The sequence below is a fragment of the Quercus lobata genome, chromosome 10 (genome assembly GCF_001633185.2).
Source record: "Quercus lobata isolate SW786 chromosome 10, ValleyOak3.0 Primary Assembly, whole genome shotgun sequence".
NCBI lineage: Eukaryota > Viridiplantae > Streptophyta > Magnoliopsida > Fagales > Fagaceae > Quercus > Quercus lobata.
In genome coordinates, this window is record NC_044913.1 from 48,970,038 (window position 1) to 48,992,313 (window position 22,276).

At 32.5% G+C, this 22,276-nt stretch overlaps 3 protein-coding genes across 3 annotated transcripts; all 3 read right to left on the reverse strand.

The window, feature by feature from the left end:
• Positions 1-1,135: 1,135 nt before the first annotated feature.
• On the reverse strand, positions 1,136-5,370 carry LOC115966026 (caffeic acid 3-O-methyltransferase-like). The gene is made up of 4 exons (XM_031085357.1): positions 4,773-5,370; positions 2,278-2,588; positions 1,691-1,755; positions 1,136-1,607 (listed from the first exon to the last, which is right to left on the reverse strand). Exons 1-4 carry the CDS (start codon positions 5,189-5,191, stop codon positions 1,311-1,313), a joined length of 1,092 nt encoding a protein of 363 aa, XP_030941217.1. The 5' UTR covers positions 5,192-5,370; the 3' UTR covers positions 1,136-1,310.
• Positions 5,371-14,100: 8,730 nt separating this feature from the next.
• LOC115964891 (putative nuclease HARBI1) lies at positions 14,101-15,345 on the reverse strand. Its single transcript, XM_031084121.1, has one exon. The coding sequence runs from the start codon at positions 15,343-15,345 to the stop codon at positions 14,101-14,103; it is 1,245 nt and encodes a 414-aa protein (XP_030939981.1).
• A 2,477-nt stretch (positions 15,346-17,822) lies between these two features.
• On the reverse strand, positions 17,823-18,832 carry LOC115964892 (glutathione S-transferase T3-like). Its single transcript, XM_031084122.1, has 2 exons — positions 18,407-18,832; positions 17,823-18,317 (listed from the first exon to the last, which is right to left on the reverse strand). The coding sequence occupies exons 1-2, from the start codon at positions 18,830-18,832 to the stop codon at positions 17,823-17,825; spliced, it is 921 nt and encodes a 306-aa protein (XP_030939982.1).
• Between the last annotated feature and the right edge of the window lie 3,444 nt (positions 18,833-22,276).

Sequence of the window (22,276 nt, forward strand, 5' to 3'; positions counted from 1 at the left end):
TGGGGGGGGGGGGGGGGGGGGGGGGGGGGGGGGGGGGGGGGGGGGGGGGGGGGGGGGGGAGACCCCTTCTATCTCAACATGGCTCCGCCACTGGATCCTATGCAAGAATTTGTTCACCCATAATGATCAGAAATATAAGTTAATATTTAATGATAATTAGAGGGAAACAAGAAATCAATCATCATCGTTTTCATCATTTGCCAAGAACAAATTTCATGCTTCCTTGACAAATTCATTGTAACAACCCACAATTTTAGCATGGTAATTATAATTTTTCACATTTACTTTGTTGTGTAAATCATAAGAGAAGCAAAATTAAAATTCCATGAGGGTTTGAAGATGTCTCAATCAGCAAGCATTGACATAAATTATAAAGGGAAATTATTTTATGAAGCCCATTGTTATTTTTTATTTTTTTTTGACAGAAAGCCCATTGTTACTTAATTACTATATAAAGGGAATAAGATAGTACTATAGTAGGAAAAAGATGAAACTCTAATTGCACAGATAAAACTCAGTTGAAGCACAGCTAAACAAATTAAATAGAAATAAATATGGGAGTAAACATGGCATTTTACGGATATAATTAGGAGAAAAAGAAATATTTTGAAAACAAATAAATGGAGAAGCAGAGACAGAATGGAATGTACCTTGTCCACCATGAAAGTCTCTTTCCTTATTGACATACATTTCAAAATCACAGCAAATTTTCATCATAATACTATTCATAAAATAAGCCCACCTTAAATCAAGAATACAATAAATTTGAATTCTAAACGTTTCCAGTAACATCAAGAGATGTCAGTTAAACTAAGCTAGCAGTGACCTTTTATTCATGTTAAGCTAAACTATACCTTTATTCCTCTAAAGATTCACAAACTTTAAATTTGGTCCCAGAAATATTTCTCATGTCAATTTGGTCCATGTTTTCCTAAAATGTGTGAATGCCTTAATGTTTAGTCATTCTTATAACACTGACCTTTTATTGAGGAGAATATCACCCGCAATATTCTGAGGTGGTTCAATAAAAGAGTGCCACACAAACATGTCCCCTCATAGGAAATACCACATTATCATCAACTCCGCACCACACAAACAACCCAAACAAATCTACATCTTCTTAACTTCAAATTTTATTCATTCAAATTTTATTTTATTCATAAAACTCATGCAATATTAATGAAAGCATTATTAAAAAAAGTTGCATACAAGCCAATAGTTTACAGCCTCAATATAAAGTGCCATGACTTGTCCAGTTTGACTGGCAAGGAAACTAGAACAAGACGAGCTCAAACCAGATAGTTGGAGACTTATTTGTAAAGTTCCATGACTCCCCAGACAGTACAAGCACGGCATATAACTTGAAAATCCGAAGATCCAGAAGCCTTGCTTAAGGCCTCAAACTCTTTCTCAGTTCTTTCCTTCCCTCCTGGTGGAATAACCATGGCACTATCAAGCATAGAAACAAACTTAGCCCCATTACTTGCGTCAGGTACCTCTGGCATTATTAAGTCCATGATAATCACCTTCCCATTTTGTGCCAGTGCTTTATTGCAGTTCTTCAAGAGTTTTATGCATTGATCGTCATTCCAGTTATGGCATGTAGTCTGCAATATTATACATGAAAAATTTTGGAATATCCAATCACAGGTTTTAATTCAAGTGTCAAATAAGTAGTTAATTAACAGACCTTTATCATAATGGCGTCACCTTTCGGAACACTTACATACATGTCCCCTCCAACATGCTCAATACCTGCATAGATTTAACAGAAATAAATCCGTTCATATAATTAAGAAGGTGAAAAAGCCTGTTCTAAAGCTAGGGGCAGGCCGATACCATTACCAAGGGCTGTAAAAAATTATTGGATATATGCTTTGGATTCTGAAACTGTTTACCTCTAAAATATAATCAAATTCAAGGTACGACATATTTTTCTGACATTCCAACTTATAGTCTAGATCTTTCAATTTTCCTTCTTCCAGCCGGTACAAATATACATCACCATTAGCTTAAGGAAGTCTAACATTATAGTACAGGAGCAATTATAATTTTCTCATTAATATGGTCATTTATGATAACTTTGGGGCTTGCTTCCATTAAAATAATTATAAAATAAAGAATAAATAAACTTTGGGGGGTTGCTTAAAGTAGCTAGTTGTATGAATATATCATTCATCATCTTGCCTGCACATTACACAGGCCTACAGCTTATCCAAAAATAAATAAATAAGCTTACAATATTTAAAGGAATCAATTATTAAGATATTTTTGTACCAGAATAAGATGGCGCGTGTTGTATAACTTGAGGCAAATCAAAGTTGATGCCTTTAATGGAAGAGTACTTGGAAATGATCATGTTAAGGCATGCTCCAGTGCCACCACCAACATCAACCAACAATGATACCCCCTCAAAACCTTGGTACATCTCAAGAATTTTTTTCATGTGTATTCTGGAAGTATCAGCCATTGCCTTGTTAAAAGAATTGTTCAATGTTTGATCAGTTTTCATGTATTGGAAGATGGACATCCCGTGGACCTTTCCAAATAGATTACCTCCTCCAAGAATAGCATCTTTAAAATGTAGCCTATAACACAAATACACAATGAATCCTATTAAAATTATAGAGATAGAAAAAAGAACAAGGGTTTTTCACTGATTAAATCTTTGTATCTTCTATATGTCTGTACGATATACGACAGGTATGCTAAAGGTGTACCGTTTGTATGTTGTTAGACCGGGGCGGCTCTACTTTATGTAAAGAGGGTTCAATTGATCGAACCCTCAGACTTGATTATATATATATATATATTAGTTTACTTTATCTTTAAAAATATTTTTGCATACTCTAATCACATATCAGTCCTGACTAAAACTAAATAACAACACATCACAGAGCAAGCTCTCTCTTTGATCTGATCTCTAACTTGATTCTCATGAGTCTCATCCCATCTTTCTTCTCTATTTGACTATCTTGGCATCTCTCTGAGACTCTAAGAATAAAAAATGAATGTTTGTGAGTTGCTAGTATCTCTCTTTTTATTATAAATTTATATTATATGTGTGTAAATGTGTGTTTGATATTGATTGTGCACGTTATTTTTATTATTATTTTGTTATAATGTTATTCTTCTAAATTGTGATTTGTGTGTGTATAGTATCAAATATGACAGAACTTTATATAATTTAATAATTAGGAAATATAGATGATTTATTACATGTGTGTGTATTATTATCATGTTATAAACTTTTTGTTATAAAGTTAGTGATTCAAGAAAAAAAATAGTAAAGTTAGTGAGTATTCAAGTATTTGATTGATTAAGTAAACATTTAATGTATTATTTATATATAGATGAATGTGATTGTGTGGGTCAATTTAATACAATGTCAGTGGATTGAGCTTTGCCATTTAGTTTAAAATATTTTATAAAATTAATGACAAATAAATAATGACAACTAAATAAAAATAAAAAATGTTATACAAACTTTACAAAATAAAATGATTATACCAACCCATATTGACAATAAATAATGACAACTGATAATGAATTATCTTGTAATGATTACAAAATATGAAAACTCGTACAAGAAAATTATAAAATTTCATGTATTTACGCATATTTTTTGTGTGTCGATAACTCAAAATATTTAACTCTTATTTTTATTAAACTTTGCTTAATTTAAGTTTTTTAATAAGCCACTAAAAAAATTCCTAAAGTCGTCACTGTTGTTAAATTCAAAAAATAGGATTTAAACTGTGATATGGACAAAATAAATACGGGCATTAAAGAGAGGATCCTGATTTTAAATATGTGATGATTGTGGTTGGAATGCATTGGCTTGGAGGTGATGCTTAGAAATTTGAGTAGATTTCTGCTACTATCATCATTGATAGTTACTTTAGTAAAATCTAGCTGAAATAATATAGTAAGACTTATAAATAGTAGTAAAAATAAGCTGAATAGTAAAATATACTACAGGAACCAAAGGCACACAAAAGAAGAGACTACAAGAAGGACCCCACCCTAAGAACATCACTCAAACAAGAGGGGTAGCTAACAAAATCAAAGGAACCTACAAATCTGTTATGTAGAGAATACATGGCCAAATTGTAGGCCGCTTTGTTGGCTTCGCTATATATAAACCCAGCAAAAAGAGGGGTTTGGCAAAGATTCAGCCATAAATATTATCTCTAGATTGATACTCCTAATCCTCCAAGGAATAAAATTCTAGAGATAATATATATAGTTTCATAAATGGCAAAGAACCTAGATATATATTTGAAGTAATATTTTCTGCTTATCGTCATTATTGGGGTTTGATGGGTATACTATTTTGTAAATCAAAGATATCATATATTGACATAGAAATAATAGATTAAAATGACATAGACAACCAAAAAAAAAAAAACACCCTATAATAGCATTATAATTAGTGTTTGTATTTGTGTCAACAAATCCAACGTAGGGTAAGCATTTAACCCTATGCTAACCCAAATGTTTAGTACTCCTACAGTCAGTACTACAATTAGGATTAGCATTAGCTTACCTGCTTTATAAGTACGTGTACCTATAATACAAGTTTGGGTTTGTTGGACCATAATTCCCTTAAGAAGATGCAACTTATTTTAATTTCGAAATCAATGAAAAAGATAATTTGTACAAAATATATATACGTATAAGATTTTTTATTTATTTACAATTCGATTCGATATGCATTAAATACAACAAGGAGCAAGTGGGAAATCAATCATATGATTAATTATACATACCAAACCTCAAGTATGGCACGTTGGAAAGCAAATAATGAGATCGAACCCACAAATCCTCCATCTTCATTTTGAACATATAACTTGCCAGCTTGTGAGACCCGATAGAGTCTCTCAACACTTCCATTTTCGCAGCTGCGTATAGAACAAGTAAGAAGTGAGTAGCTAGCAAGTAAACGCAGCATGCGATCTAGCATATAAGGAGCATCAGGGTTTTGTGTGGGAAGCTGAGAAGCAATCTCAGAGGGCGACATGTAAGCATCGGGGCTTGCCCGAGCAATGATCTCAAACAGGTTGAGCTCTATGGCGGTGCGTAGTACCATGGGAAATACGTGAGAGCTTGACAGTAGCATGGCATAGAGACATGCATCGTCATCTTCTTTACTAACAGAGGGTGAACCCTGGTTTTGTGTGAAACCCATTTTTATATTGCTGCTTTGATTTTTCCAATGGCTTAGAGGAATTGCAAGCCTGATTTTCTATATTATACAGGTCAAATACCAAACATTCCTCACTTCTCAGTTCTCACGTTCACTTCTACTGTTGGAGTTTTTCTCTGAGCAACAAATATTAAAATCCCATACATATTAAACTAATTTCTGCTGTTTTTTTTTTTTTTTTTTGCTCTCAGTACCAAAATTTCAAAATCCCATAGTACATATTGAATAGCAGAATTGGAATGTATGCATGTGATATTCCTTTGCCGACAAAACAGTGTATTATCTTTTTGTGTTTATTATTATTGTAATTTCTTTATACTTGACCCAGTGACTTTGACTCAGCCTTTTGGCTTTTGTGTTATTTGTCTCGTGAATGGGAGGTGGGTTGGGCTTGCATTATGTAGTTGGGTAGTAAAGGTTCATTATCTATAGATATTAATAGGTAAAGTTTAGAGGAAATTTAATTAGATTCTATAATTGAAATCTAATTTTGTACCATATATCTTAAATTATTTATTTTTAAAGAGTTAAAAAAAATATAAGAATGAATATCAATAATATTTAAATTATATATGTAAGAATTATACTATGCATCTTAATATATATCTTTTAAGTATATCTATATATATACATGGGATTACAAGCTAGTTTAATCAAGGGTGCATTTATAATTCATGTAAGAACTAATTTTATAAGATAATTTATTATCTCTCTCCCAAGTTAGTTTATCATTTTTTGAATTAATTTTTTTGGGGGGTTTGAAATTAGGTGACAAATAATGAGCAAAGTACAAACAATTGATGCATTCTTTAAGAAAAAAGATATTAGTTATTCAGAACTTAGGGCACTTGCAGAAACAAATGTTGATACGTCAATGCCCAATGAGCATCCTTCCAAATATTCAAGAATTCAACCTGAAGAGATAGATTGTGATCCAAGATCATGTGAGCAAATATATAAATTCTCTATCAATAAACAAGATGAAATTTGATGTGCTTATCCCATAGCCGGTCCATATCAACCTAATTAAAAATATGAAGTATCCTTACAAAAGACTAGATAATCATTGTTGTAGTTTTCAAGCTTCATAGTTCATTCAAATTGGTTATAATACATTAATACTCACTACTACAAGTTGCCCTCCAAGTAATAATTCCTTACTACGCCCTGTATTCAACTAACTTCTGTTGATATTTTCGTTGAGCACCATACATGTGAAAAGTAGAATCAGGAAAAAAATGAGATAAGAGGTCCAAATCTTGTCTTGAACCATAGCCTAAGTGGAAATATCGGACAAGGCAAGGACATACTTTTCCATATATTAATTTATTTGTTTAAATATATAATTAGAGAGATAATTCATTTCTCCATCCTATTTGAAGTGAATCTCTCCAAATAATGGTAGAATCATGAATAATTAATAAAAATTCCCAAAAGTTACAAAAATACTTGGAATCTATACACATCTAATCTCACGTACAAAAAAGGTTGAATAAAAATAAAATTATGAAGTTTTTTTTTTTTTTTTTAATAGTCTAGAACAATTGGCAAACCATGAACACAAACTTATTTAAATATAAATCGTAAAGTCTATAGGATTTATTAGATAATGTCCAAGATGCTACAAGTCAAAATACAAGAAAAAGAAAGCTGCACATTTAGAAATTTAAAACATGCCAGGTTTGACCGATCGAGACATGAGTTCTGCAGAATTTAATTAAAACCCAATAGTCCATTAAGCCCATTAAGTGATTAGAATTTTAGATCTAATTCTCCTAGTATTTAAAGAAAATCCTAAGGCATGTTTTGTTATGACTTTGGAGCTTTTCTTTTGAGATCTAAAAGGTATTGTGTCTTCTCCTTTCAAAGTCAATACCAAAAATTATTCATATACCAGTAGAACTGGTAGATCTAAAGTTGTTGCTACAAGATCAACAATTGCTGATAATCTTAAATATTTGCAATGGGATCTCAAAGTCACAAACGTAGGTGTTTAATTGTGTTCAATGAATTCAAAATAGAAGAGTCCGTGGAGTCAGAACTGCACATGGTCGTGTTAGTAAATTCTATAAGAGGTAGCTTTAGATTTAGGGTTTAAATCAAATATAAACTTTCATTCTATCATAGTGGATTTGTTTACTTTGAGGATAGCTAGGTTAAGCCATCCCTAGGATTTTTATCTTGAAACGGTTGGTTTCACTTGTTTTCTTGGGTTACCATATTGCTATCTTATATATTTTTCCGCACCAAGTAATATGATTGCGTGAGTTTAACCTAAATGAATAATTAACCCAAGTAACTAATTGGCTAATTCATTAGGTTAAACTAATTTGATTTATAGAGGTCTAAATAGAACAAACATATATATCTAGTATTTTTAAAGAACATAGATGATTCCAAACATTACTATTATTTTTTTTAAAGATGCTAAATCTGATGACTTGTTCAAGATTATTATTATTATTTAACTTTGTTTTATGTAGCAAAATATAGTTAATGTGTGTTAAATCGTGCAAGGACATTTCCTTTTTATCGTGATCCTATAAGAATAATTCATGACAAGATTTGAGTATCACATTTTGCCAGGATTTTGTTTGTCACATATGTGGTGCTCAACCAAAAAGAACATCTATTATTTGATCTTATCCAATTTCACTACGTATCTATATACATAGTGAAGCTACTATAGCTTTAAGGCATTCGTTCTTTTTAGGCGAAAATGCACTTTTGGTCCCTACATTTTGGGTCTATTTACAATTTGGTCCCTAAATTGATTTAGGTCCTAGGTTAGTCCCTGATTTCCAAAAATCGTTTTCAAAATAGTCCCTACTGTCAACCCAATGACAGAAAATGCTGAGGTGGCAAACGGAATACACTGTTTGCTGACATGGCTAATAAAATAATAAAAAAAAATATTTAACATTTTTTTAATGCCATGTCAGCATTTAAATTAATAAAAAAAAGCTAGCCCTAAGAAAATTTTTTTAAAAAAATGTAAATTAAAATTTTTATAAAAACCTTAAATCTAATTTAAACTAAAATCATTTCTTAAAAAATGAAAATTCAAAATTGTTTTAATTCTTTTTGTTTTTCTTTTTGGTTAACCTCATCAGCTTAAAAAAATCTTCACACTCTCTACCACTAATCTCAAACTCTCTCTCTCTCTCTCTTCACCCTACACTTGCTCTCCCTAAATCGGAAATCACCAATTCAGCCTTCTTCTCCCTCTCTATTTCTCTATTCTTTTTTCCTCATCTCAGTCTCCCTCTCTCTGAATTAGTGATCTGGTTGAGTAGTGGTGTTTCGGTGGTCGTGGCTCGCCGTGGGTGGGTTCAGATCGTCGTGGGCTGGTGTGGGGTCGTTGGTGCTTGTGGGTGGCCGTGGTTTTGCTCACCATCATCTCGATCTCCCTCTCTCTGATTCGGTGATTTCTAGTTGAGTGGTGGCGTTTCGGTGGTCGTGGCTCGCCGTGAGTGGGTTCAGATCGGCACAAGTGGGATTCAGATCGCCGTGGGCTGGCATGGGGCCATTGGTGCTCGTGGGTGGCCGTGGTTTTGCTCACCATGGGCCGCCATGAGTGTTGGGTTTGGTGGTTGTGGTAGAAAATGGATCTGTTTTGCTTTCATTATTTGGTTTTTTTTTTTTTTTTTTTGTGGTGATTTGTGGTTATTGTGGTTGGTGATGTGGGTGATTGTGGTGGTTGTTTTGGTTGTTGGTGGTGGTTTCAGTTTGTGGGTATGGATTTTTTGTGCTGAGATTGATTTTGAGTGGGTTAGTTAATTGGGTTTGTCTTGATTTGGAGAAAAACATGAAGAATGGAGTTCAAGTTCTGGGTTGGAGGTTTCTGGGTTTGATGATTTTTCTAGGTTGTAGGTTTGATGATTTTTCTGGGTTAGTTTTCTCGTGTGGGTTTGGGTTTGATGATTTTTTCATGTTCTGGAGGTTTCGATGGAGGATAGGGATTTTGTATGCAATTTTGCATTGTTCTAGGTTTGATTGTTCTTGAGTTTGGGAAGAACATGAAGAACAAGTTCTTGTGATCTTACCTCCTAACCTAAAACATAATGAAAGCAATAATAATAATAACAATAATAATATTAGATTTAAAAGTTTTTTTTTAAATTTAGTTTGAATTAAATTGAAATTGAAAAATATAAATTATTTTTATTTTTTTAATTAAACTGACATGGCTTTTTTAATTCAGAAAATGCTGACATGGCATTTAAATATATATATATATATATATATATATTTTTTTTTTTATTATATTAGCCACATCAGCAAACAGTGTATTCCATTTACCACCTCAGTATTTTCTGTCACTGGGTTGACGGTAGGGACTATTTTAAAAATAATTTTTGAAAATCAAGGACTGACCTAGGACCTAAATCAATTTAGGGACCAAATTGTAAATAGGCCCAAAATGTAGGGACCAAAAGTGCATTTTCGCCTTCTTTTTATATATAGATAATATAATATAAAAACAAAAATAAACCGGTGTACTTGAGAAGAAAAAAAATCCATCTCACTAGATTGACCAAATGCCTTAAATAAGTATGAAATGTTTTTTAGTAATACTAGTTAGGGCAGCACATGCAAGGCACATGCTTACCATTGAAAAAAAGTAGTAATTAAGGTCAATTCTAGATTTTATTTGTATTAGAAAACAAAGATATGAATCATTTGATTTTTAAAGTATATAGAGATTTACATTTATCAAAAGAGACATTAATTTTAAAAATTTTGATAATTATGTCATAAAAAGTTAATCTCATTCGCTTAAGAATTTTGATTAACCACAAAGTTAGGGTAGCTATTTAACATATAAATATTTATTTAACTATAATAGTTTTTTAGTACTTACTTGCTAAAGACAATATATCTACTCTCTAAAAATTTCTAAGAACGATAACGAATTTCATCATCTTCCAATGATAAACAACTAAGTTTCGCTAAGAAATTTAAATTAAAAAAAAATAAAAAATAAAAAGAGATAACAAAAGGCATGTGTCATCGAATTTTTCATTAGATAAATTATAAGTGTTGAAAATTTAAACCTAGAAAATCAACGTTCTTTAGATAACAAATAAAACACCTAATATCATCATTCTAACTTTCTAAGAATTTCTATCATTTAAAACTCAAAATACGTAAAGAAAATTTTTAGGATGTTAAAATTTGCGGGAGTAATTTAGGCATTACACATAAAATATTTTAAGAATCATAAGTTTTCATTAGGGTTTAACTGAGAGAATAACAATATGACATATTTGCTATTTTCCAAAATATTAAGGGAAAAATTGCTTGATTTTAAAGTTTAAGGAAGAATTGTAAACTACCCCAAACATAAAGGATGAAAAATGTTTTTTTCCTAAGTTTTTGTTTTTGTTTTTGTGTGTAAAACTATGTGTTCTTACTTAAAATAGTGTGTAAAGAAAAAAAAAATATATACAAAAAGTCAACCCAAGAAAATTGTATGTGGAATAGTAAATTTTGGCTCAACAAAATTGATTAAACCAACAAAAAATTTCTAAAAACACAACAGAATGATGCAACATTATCATAATACCTTTATAATTTTATTATATTTTATTTTAACTTGTAAAGAATTGATAGCTCAGCAGTTTTGAAAATATTATGACGACATCAAGATGTCTTAACATTTTTCACACAAAAAAATGTTATGTCCATGACATTTTCATAACAAATAATAAGTAGTAGGTTACTACAAGTTGTTATTGATAGGCAAAAAAGTAGTTTCATTGGTAAGTTTAAATTAGAACCAATAGCAATTTACCATATTTGATTTGTTATGAAAGTGTTGTAAAAATTATTGCGGATATAGCACTTCTTTTTCATAATACTTTTATTTTTAGTTGTAACTGGTTCTAGTATGATATTTTATTATTTTATTTTAACCTATAATAAATTAACACCTCAACAATTGTGAAAATATTGTACCAATTTGTGATGTTAATATTTTATTATAATGTGAAACAGCATGAATTGGACAAACCAAAAATAATATAGCAAATATACTAAAAATTTATGCATTCAAAAAAAAAAAAAAAAAAAAAAAAAAAAAAGGTGGCCAGCAAAATAGTGAAAGTTAAACAAACCAAAACTACTGTAGCGAAATTACTGTAACTTCTCCCATTCATTGTTTATATATATATATAGAAATATACATTGCACTTACAATGTAAATTTATATTGTAAACACATAAAAATTGGCAAATGTTGTACACATTTGCAAAATTTGTATTTTTTTTTTTTTTGGTAAAGGTATATAATATTTGCTACTTTTTGTGTGTATACAATGTAAGCTTACATTACAAGTAAAAAAGTAAACATATAAAGATCCTTTAAATGAAGGAAAAAAAAATCAAACCAAGTTGGTGAACTTGAAGAAATAAAAAAAGGGGAAAGAAGCAACTCACTAAACAAAAAATAATGTTCATAACACTGTTCATGAGCTTATTAAATGTATATAATATTTGCTACTTTTTGTGTGTATACAATGTAAACTTACATTACGAGTACAAAGTAAACATATAAAGATCCTTTAAATTAATTTTTTTTTTTAATAATAATTAAAAAAAAAAAAAAGCTCAAACAAAGTTGGTGAACTTGAAAAAAAAAAAGGGAAAAAAGGCAAGTCACTAAACCAAAAATACTGTTCATAATACTATTCACGAGTCTATTTGCTCTTTTTATATATAGAACAAATAGTGCAAATTGATGACTGAAGAAAAAAAAAAAAAAAGTGATGAATTGTGCATATTGATCAAACCAAAAGTATTGTAACTTTTACACATTCACCCAACAAGTGTCACAACATTTTCACAAAACATTTATTTTCAGTTATGGTTAGTCACAGTTTCATATTTTATTATTTTATTTTGACTTATAAGAAATTGACACCTCAATATTATGAAATTTGTTATGTCAGTATAACAATATATATGCGAGTTCTTATAAACATTTAAAAGAAAAAAAAGTACAAATGGAGGACTGGAAAAAAAAGAAAATGTAGCTACAGTGCCACTTGAACAAAACAAAGTGGCACTGTAGAGGCATTGACACTTTTTATATAGCTAATGGATTTGCTACTTTTGTGTGTGTATACAATGTAAGTTTATATTATGAATACAAAGTAAACATATAAAGATCTTAAAAAAAAAAAAAAAAAAAAAAAAAGTTGGTGAACTTGAAGAAAAAAAAAGGGAAAAAGGCAAGTCACTAAACCAAAAATATTGTTCATAATAACACTATTCATGAGTCTATTCGCTCTTTTTATATATAGAAAAAAGAGTACAAATCGATGACTGAAAAAAAAAAAAAAAAAAAAAAAGCGATGAACAGTACATATTGAACAAACCAAAAGTATTGTAACTTTTACACATTCACCCAACAAGTGTCACAACATTTTCACAAAATATTTATTTTCAGTTGTGGTTAGTCACAATTTCATATTTTATTTTGACTTATAAGAAATTGACACCTCAATAATTGTGAAAATATTGTGAAATTTGTTGTGTCAGTATAACAATATATATGCGGGTTCTTATAAATATTTAAAAGGAAAAAAAGTACAAACGGAAGACTAAAGAAAAAAAAAAAAAAAAAAACCGCTACTGTAGCTACTCAGCATCAAAGAATGCTATGCTATCCTATTTTACCATCTCAAAAAGTTACTTTATCAATTATAACATACCATTTTACAATACACCCTACATCAAAAAACTCTATTATTTTACTTTTTCATTAAAATATTATTTTTTAATCTTTCTTTATTATTTCTTTCACATCATCACTTTTTTTTTAGCTATGCATCTATTCCAACGGTAACATTTTCCTGGGCTTTCCAACTATAATTTTTTTTCCAGACTTATGACTATTCCAACGGTAACATTAGCCAGTTCACATATTGCTTCTTCTCTGAAGAAATAGAAACCCAACATATGACTAAATAAAATAAATAGCATGTTACTCTCCACGTTGGAAACTCATGAGGAGACTAGTACATGCTGGTAGAAAACTATTCAGTAATTCAACTTTCAAATGTTTCCCATGGCAAAGAGAGATAGATATAACTTAAAATCAATGTACAGCCAGATCAAACTTTCATCCCAAAACAGTGAAAAAATCTAAAGTCTTAGGACAATACAACACCATAATTTACCAAGATGCCAAATTTTGTGACAGCCACAATCACTATACCAGAAAACAAGGAACAACCACCACTGTAACGTAACTTTATGACAGCCACAATCAAATGCATAAATTTGTTTTCGGTCCAAATTTATGACAGCCACAATAAACTTTATGACAGCCAAATTTTATGACAGCCACAATCACTATACCAAGATGCCAAATTTGTTTTTGGTCCTTAATGGTAGGTGATACCAGAAAACAGGAACAACCACCACTGTAACTTTCAGGAGAGTATAATACACTTTGGAAAGATGGAAAATTACACTTCCATTAAACAATAAACTCTTATAAGATCTGGAAGCTGGCCAAGGGGCAAGACACAAAGAACCTGCCAAATATCAATGTATTCAATTTGTCAACTTTAATGATCCACACACACACACACACATAGAACCTGCCAAATTTTTTTTTATTTTTTGAGAGCAAACCTGCCAAATATCAACTTTAATGATCCACACATATATACGCAACTTGCCAAATATCAATGTACTCAACCTACGAACTTAAAAAATCCACATACATATATACATGCAACCTGCCAATTTTAAAAATCCACATACATATATATAAATGCAATCCACATACATAACTATAAATTTTGTCTTTATAAGACTCGTATATATGTCAAATTACAATAAAACACCACAAGCATAACTCACACACTTACTAAGTTCCTACAACTCCCCTTGTAATTGCCATAAATGCTCAACGAGGTCTGTCTGAAGTTGAGAATGAATTTTACGGTCTCGAATACATTGATGGGTTTCAATGAACTCCGTAAATGTATTTGTGTTCTCCCGTGACATTTGTATGGTAGGATTGTCATCAATTTGCTCATAATCTAATTCCACCGCTTCGTTTACATCTCGCTCATCCTCAACGATCATGTTATGAAGAATTACACAAGCTTTCATGATGTCTTGGAGCGTTTCAGCATGGAAAAATCTTGCAGGTCCACGCACAATTGCGAATCTCGCTTGAAGAACTCCAAATGCACGCTCTACATCCTTCCTATTCGCCTCTTGGGCTTGTGCAAATAATTTTTTTTTTTGTTCTCGTGGATATGGAATTGTTTTAACAAATGTTGACCACTTCGGATAGATGCCATCGGCAAGATAGTATCCCATTTTATACTCATGACCATTGATTGAGTAATTAACTGCAGGAGCACGTCCTTGTTCGAGCTCATAAAATATAGGAGACCGTTCTAATACATTAATCTCATTATTTGACCCAGGTAACCCAAAAAACGCATGCCATATCCAAAGATCATAAGATGCCACTGCTTCCAAAACAATGGTTGGCTCATGAATGTGACCAGAGTACTGACCTTTCCATGCAACTGGACAATTTTTCCATTTCCAATGCATGCAATCAATGCTCCCTAGCATCCCTGGAAATCCACGTCTTTCCCCATTGGCTAAAAGTCTAGCAATATCGTCGTTGTTTGGAGACCTCAAGTATTCATTGGAGAAAATATCAACCACCGCTTTAACAAATTTTTTTAGACTTTTCATTACAGTGGATTCTCCAATCCGCACATACTCATCCATAAAATCAGCTGTAACTCCATACGCAAGCATCCTAAGTGCAGCTGTTATCTTTTGAAGAGAAGATAAACCCCATTTTTGGGCACCATCTCTTTTTTGGATAAAATAAGATTCATAAGTTTCTACCCTAGATTGAATACGGAGAAAAAGGGATCGACTCATCCGAAATCTCCTCCTAAATAAATTAGGAGGATATACTGGTGTGTCAGCAAAGTAGTCGAGATAAAGTCTTTTATGGCCTGCCAAACGATCACGTTCGATATACCGACGACATTTACGTTGTACTGTTGAACCTTTAAGAATTCGCCTCATTATCTCATCCTCATCTGAGTCGTCAAAAAGCAACTTTTTAAAAAGAGAGCGACCCATAGAGACAACCTTGAAGACAACAGTGTTAGAGAACATAAAACTGAATGATATCTACTTTAGTCAGCCAAACAAAAAGAAAAAGAAAAAAAAAAGATAAAACAGCCACATAAACAGCAGTAAACAGCCACATAAACAGCTACCAGAAAAATTAAACACACTGAAATAGCTTAAAACAACATCAAAACAGCCCCATAACAGATTTTGACAAATTCTATCACTGAAATAGACATAACACAGCCACATAAACATCAATAAACAGCCACATAGACAGCTACCAAAAAAATTAAATACTCTTGTTAAAGTGTATTATGTGACAACAACTAGGTGCAAGTTTATGCCTTCACACTTACTGACAGTGCAGTGAGGATATTATAAAAAGAGTGACTAATTTGTGGGAAAGTTGAATATTTTGGAGGTGGAGAGGATATAATTTTTAGAAACTTAGATAATTAGCTAAGTTTTCTAACATACAAACATGAACATCAAAAAAAAAGGAAACAGACTACATTACAGCTCCTACAGATTATGGTAATGTTGTTGTGGGGTTAGCCAATGGCATGCATTCTTGTGTAACTATAAATTGACAAGGTAGTGCATGTTGTAGTCAGTTTTGATTATCAAAAAGAAAGCATGAGAGGCATTTTCCAAGATTTTGTCTCTTGAAGAGTTGAAACACCCCTAGCTTACTCTAAGAAACTTAGCATTGCCCACCATTCCAAGTCTGAAACTCATTCTCTCTATTTGGTACTGCATGTTGGTGCTATCCTCTACTGAACATTATGGCTGAAGATTCTATGCACATGTGTTTTTATTAGTGATCTTTATAGTGAAGAAGTTAGAGCTTGTGTCAAGGAGAAAAAAGAATGCTATTTCAGTGGTGAAAATTCAGAATCTGCAGCTGCAGGTACTTTTACACAACATAATTTTATATTTGTTATTTGGTCATTTGATCAAGGTTCTGCCTGGGCACAGGTATTATCCATTTTTTAAAAAATGGACGTGTCAAAAGTGGACACTCTCCAACAAACAAAAAGTACTTTAGAACTTTTAAATCAAAGAGTATTATACAAATTTGGGCCAAATTCTCAATTTTTTTGGAAGTAATGTTTCATTCCGTGGCAGCCCATTATTTTCGGAGGAATCAAAGATTGAATTATTGATTCATTAAAAAAATAAATCATTTTAGAATTTTAATTTTACTGGAAAAAAGAAAAAGAGAGGATAATTTACAAAAATTTCCTTAGGTTTAGTGGAATGATATTGTATCCCAAAACTTAACAAAATAACACTCATCCGTTAACAGAACATTCCAAAATCTAAGAAAATTCTCTTCATCAAGTTCTAACCCATGGTTGAATGAATAATTTTTTTATTAATTAGTATTAAATATTACTATTCAACCAACTTAAACACCATAGGCACTTTCTAGCAACTTCTAGTTACTTGATTTCTTAACATTTTGAATGATCGAGTGGTTTCGTTTTGAGTTTATTTGCTCAATTTCTTTAAAGTTTTGAACAATAGATTTGGATTCAAAGTTATTTTCGTTATTTGGGTTTAAACTTTAAATATTTGAACTTCTGATTTGAGTTTAAAAATTTGAACGTTTAAAGTTTAGGATTTGAACAATTTCTTTAAATTTCTTCTTTATTCTATTCTAATTTGGGTTTAAAGTTTAATTTCTTGGTTTGTGATGGTTGGTGTTTTCCAGTAATTCACAACGTCACATAATATATGGCGGTGACAACTCTATCTCCACAGAATTTACGCTTTTTCCATCCATGATTATCTTTTCTATGTGATATTCTAATTAACTAAAGGTTTCTCTTTGCCTTTTGCTTTACTTGGCTTTCCTACTTCAACTGTACAAATTCTTGAAAGTTTTCTCTCATTTCATTTTCATCACCTCCAAAAACAATTTTAGTAACTTCCATAATTTATTATCTCTCATTTCTTCCAAGCTTAAGTAAATCTTTCATTACCAAGGTCTGCACAGTTCCATCAAACATCTTAACTTTTACTATACCTATTCTCAGAACCTTTATCTTTACTATTTGCTGCAGCAACTGCTGCATCCGCAGACTTTAACTTCTGACTACATGACTTTTCTTAGACTCCTCTAACTTTAGGGCAGCCCATTCCAGCAGGCAAATAACTATCAGAAAAAATTAAACAGAAGTATAAAACTGACAAAAAAAAAAAAAAAAACTGAAAGTTGGAACAACCAATTGGTAGAAGATATGATATCAAACATAGAAAATACATAAGTTTTTTATATACGCAAAAATGATGTGATTACATAAGTGGTACAACCTACTGCCAATTGATCAAGTTGGAACAATACATCATCTACATGTTCCAAACTTATGCTCAAAATAAGCCACTACCAAAATAAGCCACTACCAAAATGGCATCTACATATGCCAAACCCCAACCCTAAAATAATTTACTACCACAATAAGGTTACGACAAGACATCTACATGTTCCTTAGGTCAAACCCAACTTGTCTTGCAAGGATTTGATCCTTGAGATTTTCAAAATAAATTTTTTTCTTGTCATTCATGCTACTTGTATCCATAGTCATTATTCTTCCCTCCTCCCTAATAGTTTCAAGACGAAGCCTTTCCGCTTTGATGCGAAGAGCCTCTTTGTCTTGTTCATGTGATGCTTCAATATAGCGCAATTTTTTTTCCAAATAATCATCAAAGCCCTTATCACCATCTATCCTCTTTCGCTTAGCCTTTTCGGCTTTTCGACCAATTGGTCTCTCTAGCACCACTGTATCATCATCATTGCTATCAACTTGATCGACTGAACTTTGAGTTTGAGGGAGCCCTTTTGATCTTTCCTTAAGCATACTCCACTTTGGTTGGTTCTTCAACACAACCCAACAATGTTCAAAAGCAAAAGCTACCTTTTTGCCGGTTTTTGAATTTGGTGTAGCTTGATATATATCCCTTGCTTCTTTCAACTAAATTTTTTAAAAATTAATAAAATAATTAGTGTCTTGAAACTATAAAGGAAATTAATATCTTGACACTATGGCAATATAATTGATACCTTGTCCTCATCAGTCGTACCGCTTCTATTTCGGGCTTCAACTTTCGCCATGAACCCAGCAAACCTACTTGTCTCCCTATTAATATTTCCCCATCGACTTGATAGGGAGGTACTAGTACGTGTGGTTCCATAAGTATTATTCTTGCAAAAAAACTCCCAAACTTTCTCCCAAAATTTGTCACCCTTTTGATCAGTACCATGCACAGCATCCATGCCAATGTTAAGCCATGCAGCGATGAGGAGGAGGTCCTCATCTACACTAAAGTTGCCACCATGTTTTGTTGGATTAGGGGTGACAATTTCAACTTCCGGTATAGGCTGGATGGGCATTGAAGGATTTTGAGACCTACTTAAAAATGGTTCCACAAAATCGGAATCCCCTTGTAAGTAATTACCATATTGTTCAATGTGTTCTTGTAAAACCATCCCTTTTAAACAGGGAACTTAAAACAATTAGTATATGAAGTAAATTAGTGTATGAAGTCAATTCTTATTTGTATCTTTACAATCAATATAAGCTAATATTTACATATGTGAGCAGCAATGTGTAGTATTGTGAAAGTGAAAATAATGGACTAAATGCAAAATGGGGTTGTACTACTACTTATCCCGTAGGAGGAAAAAAAAAAGATCCGTTTGCTTGTTTTTATTTTTGGGTAGCTGTGCATCTTAGAATCTACTTGTGTACTGTACTTCAGTTTTTTTTAAAAAAAAGGACTGTCAATCTGATTTCTAACAACACTGTCAATCTGAAGCTACCCATGTATTGAAGCTACATTGTCAATCTAACAACACTGTCAATCTGATTACTCGTGCATACTGTACTTTAGTAGCTACCCATGTATTGAAGCTATATTTCTAACAACACTCTCAATCTGATTCTTCGTGCTAGTTCCCCCTCTCTAGTTCTTCTAACTCGACAATTATCTCAATAAACTACGGATACACAGCTCCTTATTCTTCTATGACCCAAAGGTGCAAAAAGTCTAAAAAAAAAAAAAGGATACAAGAATTGAACCTATGGCGTTTGTTTCATAATAATTGCTTTCTATCATTAGCCCAAGACAACAATGGATTCCTTTTTGGTTTAGGTGGGATTCAACCACAAGAGACTTTCCAAGGTAAGCTATTTCCAACCCACAATTGAAGTTAATACTCTACAAGGTGTACTCTATGGAGTAACCAATATCTGAAATTCTTGCACAATGCATCTATATTATAGCAAGATCATGCATCAATATTTTTATATTTAAAGCATCTTGCATACACCAAAAACCAATCCATGTCTTGGCACAATGGTAAAGAATATAGAGCAAACCCCATAAGTCCAAATCCTATCATACCAATCCAAAAAATAATAATCTCATTCTTTAGTGAGAGTTATTAATTTATATTTGGGCTTGTAATGCGAAAGAGTATCAAGATGTTACTTCCTCATAAGATTGATTGTGAACACTATGATGGGCCTATGAAAGATCTCAACAACTAACGATAAGAACAAAACAATATTAGAAGAAAGAAGAGACAACCACACACGACTGTGATAAAGAGAAAATTTAACTGAGAAGTTGGGAAATCAAAATAGTGGGGCAAAGGCACTCTCACAAAACAAAAACCCCAAATACACCTTACCCTCACATGGTTATGACTTCATTAGAAAACAAAGAGCTAGTTGTGTGTGTTTGTGTGTGTGTATATATATATATATATATATATATCTTCACAAGGCTGAGATGTACAGGGAAAAGGTTCAAAAGTCCTTAACCAAATAGGACTTGGAGAAGGCGTGACTTCCAAGCAAAATCAGTAAGCTAACCAACCTAGGTCAAGGTGTGCGTGTTGGTGGTTAAATACCTAAATTTGGTATTGTCTCTAAGAGGAGTAACAAGGCTTGAAAATTGAAGGCTTCATGCTATAATAGAAACTAAAATGCCAGTTCTTATCCATCTTCCCAATTTCTCAAATGGAGTTTTTGAATCATCATGACATGGCAACTATAATCTGTTTATTCTGAAACACAAGTGTGACTGAAGTTGGTCTTAATCCAAGCTAACATGATTAAAAATCTGTGTACTTAAAGTGGTGACAAGTATGGGCAACACTTCTAGGCTTTAGAATGGTCAATATATATATCAATTTGCAACTCAGATGGAATAAATTTTAGACAAGTGTGGTAAAGGTTCTGTCATGAGGAGAAGGAATCAATCTTTTGTGACAGTTGCAGTGACTTTTAAATTTTACTAGAAAATGGAACTCTAGGATAAAATCTGAGAATTGATCATGATCTGTGTGCAGGTGAAAATTGATGATTAGAGATGTTGCTTTTTAGTTACAAACTGCCCTGTTAACTTACACACAGCTTCAAAATTCTGTCCTACTGGATAGTGATTGTACTGCAGAACTACAAGCTTACTATATCCAAAATTCAGCTCAACAAAGAGCAAAGCTCTAAGCCTCCAACCCGTATTTCTGCTTATCAAAAAACTATAAATATAAAAATAAAAAGGCTCCAAAAGAAAGTGTGCCCTAACCCCTAAACAAGTTTAGTTACTTTTATCACAAAATTCCAAAATTATTTCCATTTTAGCATCTAAAAATTTACAATGCTAGTCTGAACCATATCCAACCACTAATTTTTAATCCTTTCCCAATTCAATAGAAACTTACATATCCAAAATTAAGCTAAACACAGAGTTAAGCTCCAAAACAGAGGGTGCCCTAACATCTATTCAAAATTCAGTTACATCTTTTTTCTTCAGAATAAGTTACAAATATCAGTTATTTTTATCACAAACTTGTCAAAAAGTTCCCATTTTAGTATCTACAAATTAACAACAGTATCCTGAACCATACCCACCTACTAAATTTTCATTCTTTCCCAGTTAAACTAAAAACTTATATAAAAAATTCAGCTTAACGCATTGCTAAGATCCAATACAAAGCATGCCTTAACCTCTATACAAATTCAGTTACTTTAATCACAAAATTATCAGGAATATTCCCATTTCATCCATCCAAAGGGGAACAGAAACAAAGTGAAAAGAGAGAAGCGAGAGAAATAGATAGAGAGGGAAACTTACTGGTATGGAAGATGAACCTGAGCAAATTTTTTTATGATGCTAATCCCGTGCCAGAGAGCGAAAATCCCTCGTTGATGAAGTTGAATCTCTGCAAACATCAACAACAATTCTTTGATCAAAACCCAAACACAAACACAAGCTGAATCCCTCTTTTTCTTGCAGAGAGAGAAAAGAAACACAAACAAAAACACTCTAAATACATTATCAAAACCCACCTTACAGTTAGCACCAACACCGATGGAGCTGAATCCCCCACACCGACGGAGCTTAGTTGAACCTTGAGTGTCGGTTTGAAGAGAGAGTGATAGAGTGAAGAGTTAAATGGGTACTATCTAGAGTGTTGGGTTTATGAGATGAGTGAGGGTGAGGGTGAATCCGTAAAGGGATTTGGAGATGGGTCTGATTAAATCGGTTGAGGGTGAGGGTGAATCGGTAAAGGGATTCGGTTGAGGGTGAGGGTGAATCGGTAAAGGGATTTGAAGATGGGTCTGATTAAATCGGTTGAGGGTGAGGGTGAATCGGGATTTGGAGATGGGTCTGAGATGAGACGCCGTGTGAAGCGTCGGCAATGGAGATGGGTGAGGGTGAATCGGTTGAGTTTCAGCGAATCCACATGGTGTGTGATGTTGATGTTGATGTTGGGAGGAGTATGCTGTTTGGGTCTGAAGAGAGGAGAGAGCTGAAGAGAGGAGAGAGCAGATGGAGAAACAGAACAAAGAAGAGAGAGAAGAGCACTGAAGTACCGTGATAGTGGAGAGAGAAATTTCAGAGGGAAAAGGATGGAATAAAA

What these genes read in the sequence shown, in the direction of transcription:
- LOC115966026 (XM_031085357.1), bottom strand. Translation starts at nt 5,191, where the DNA reads ATGGGTTTCACACAAAACCAGGGTTCACCCTCTGTTAGTAAAGAAGAT. An exon ending in CGTGCCATACTTGAGGTTTG is followed by an intron (nt 2,589 to 4,772) that starts GTATGTATAATT and finishes TTTGTGTTATAG; the next exon opens with GCTACATTTTAAAGATGCTA. An exon ending in ACACGCGCCATCTTATTCTG is followed by an intron (nt 1,756 to 2,277) that starts GTACAAAAATAT and finishes AAATCTATGCAG; the next exon opens with GTATTGAGCATGTTGGAGGG.
- LOC115964892 (XM_031084122.1), bottom strand. Translation starts at nt 18,832, where the DNA reads ATGGTTTTACAAGAACACATTGAACAATATGGTAATTACTTACAAGGG. An exon ending in GTACGACTGATGAGGACAAG is followed by an intron (nt 18,318 to 18,406) that starts GTATCAATTATA and finishes TAAAAAATTTAG; the next exon opens with TTGAAAGAAGCAAGGGATAT.
- LOC115964891 (XM_031084121.1), bottom strand. Translation starts at nt 15,345, where the DNA reads ATGGGTCGCTCTCTTTTTAAAAAGTTGCTTTTTGACGACTCAGATGAG.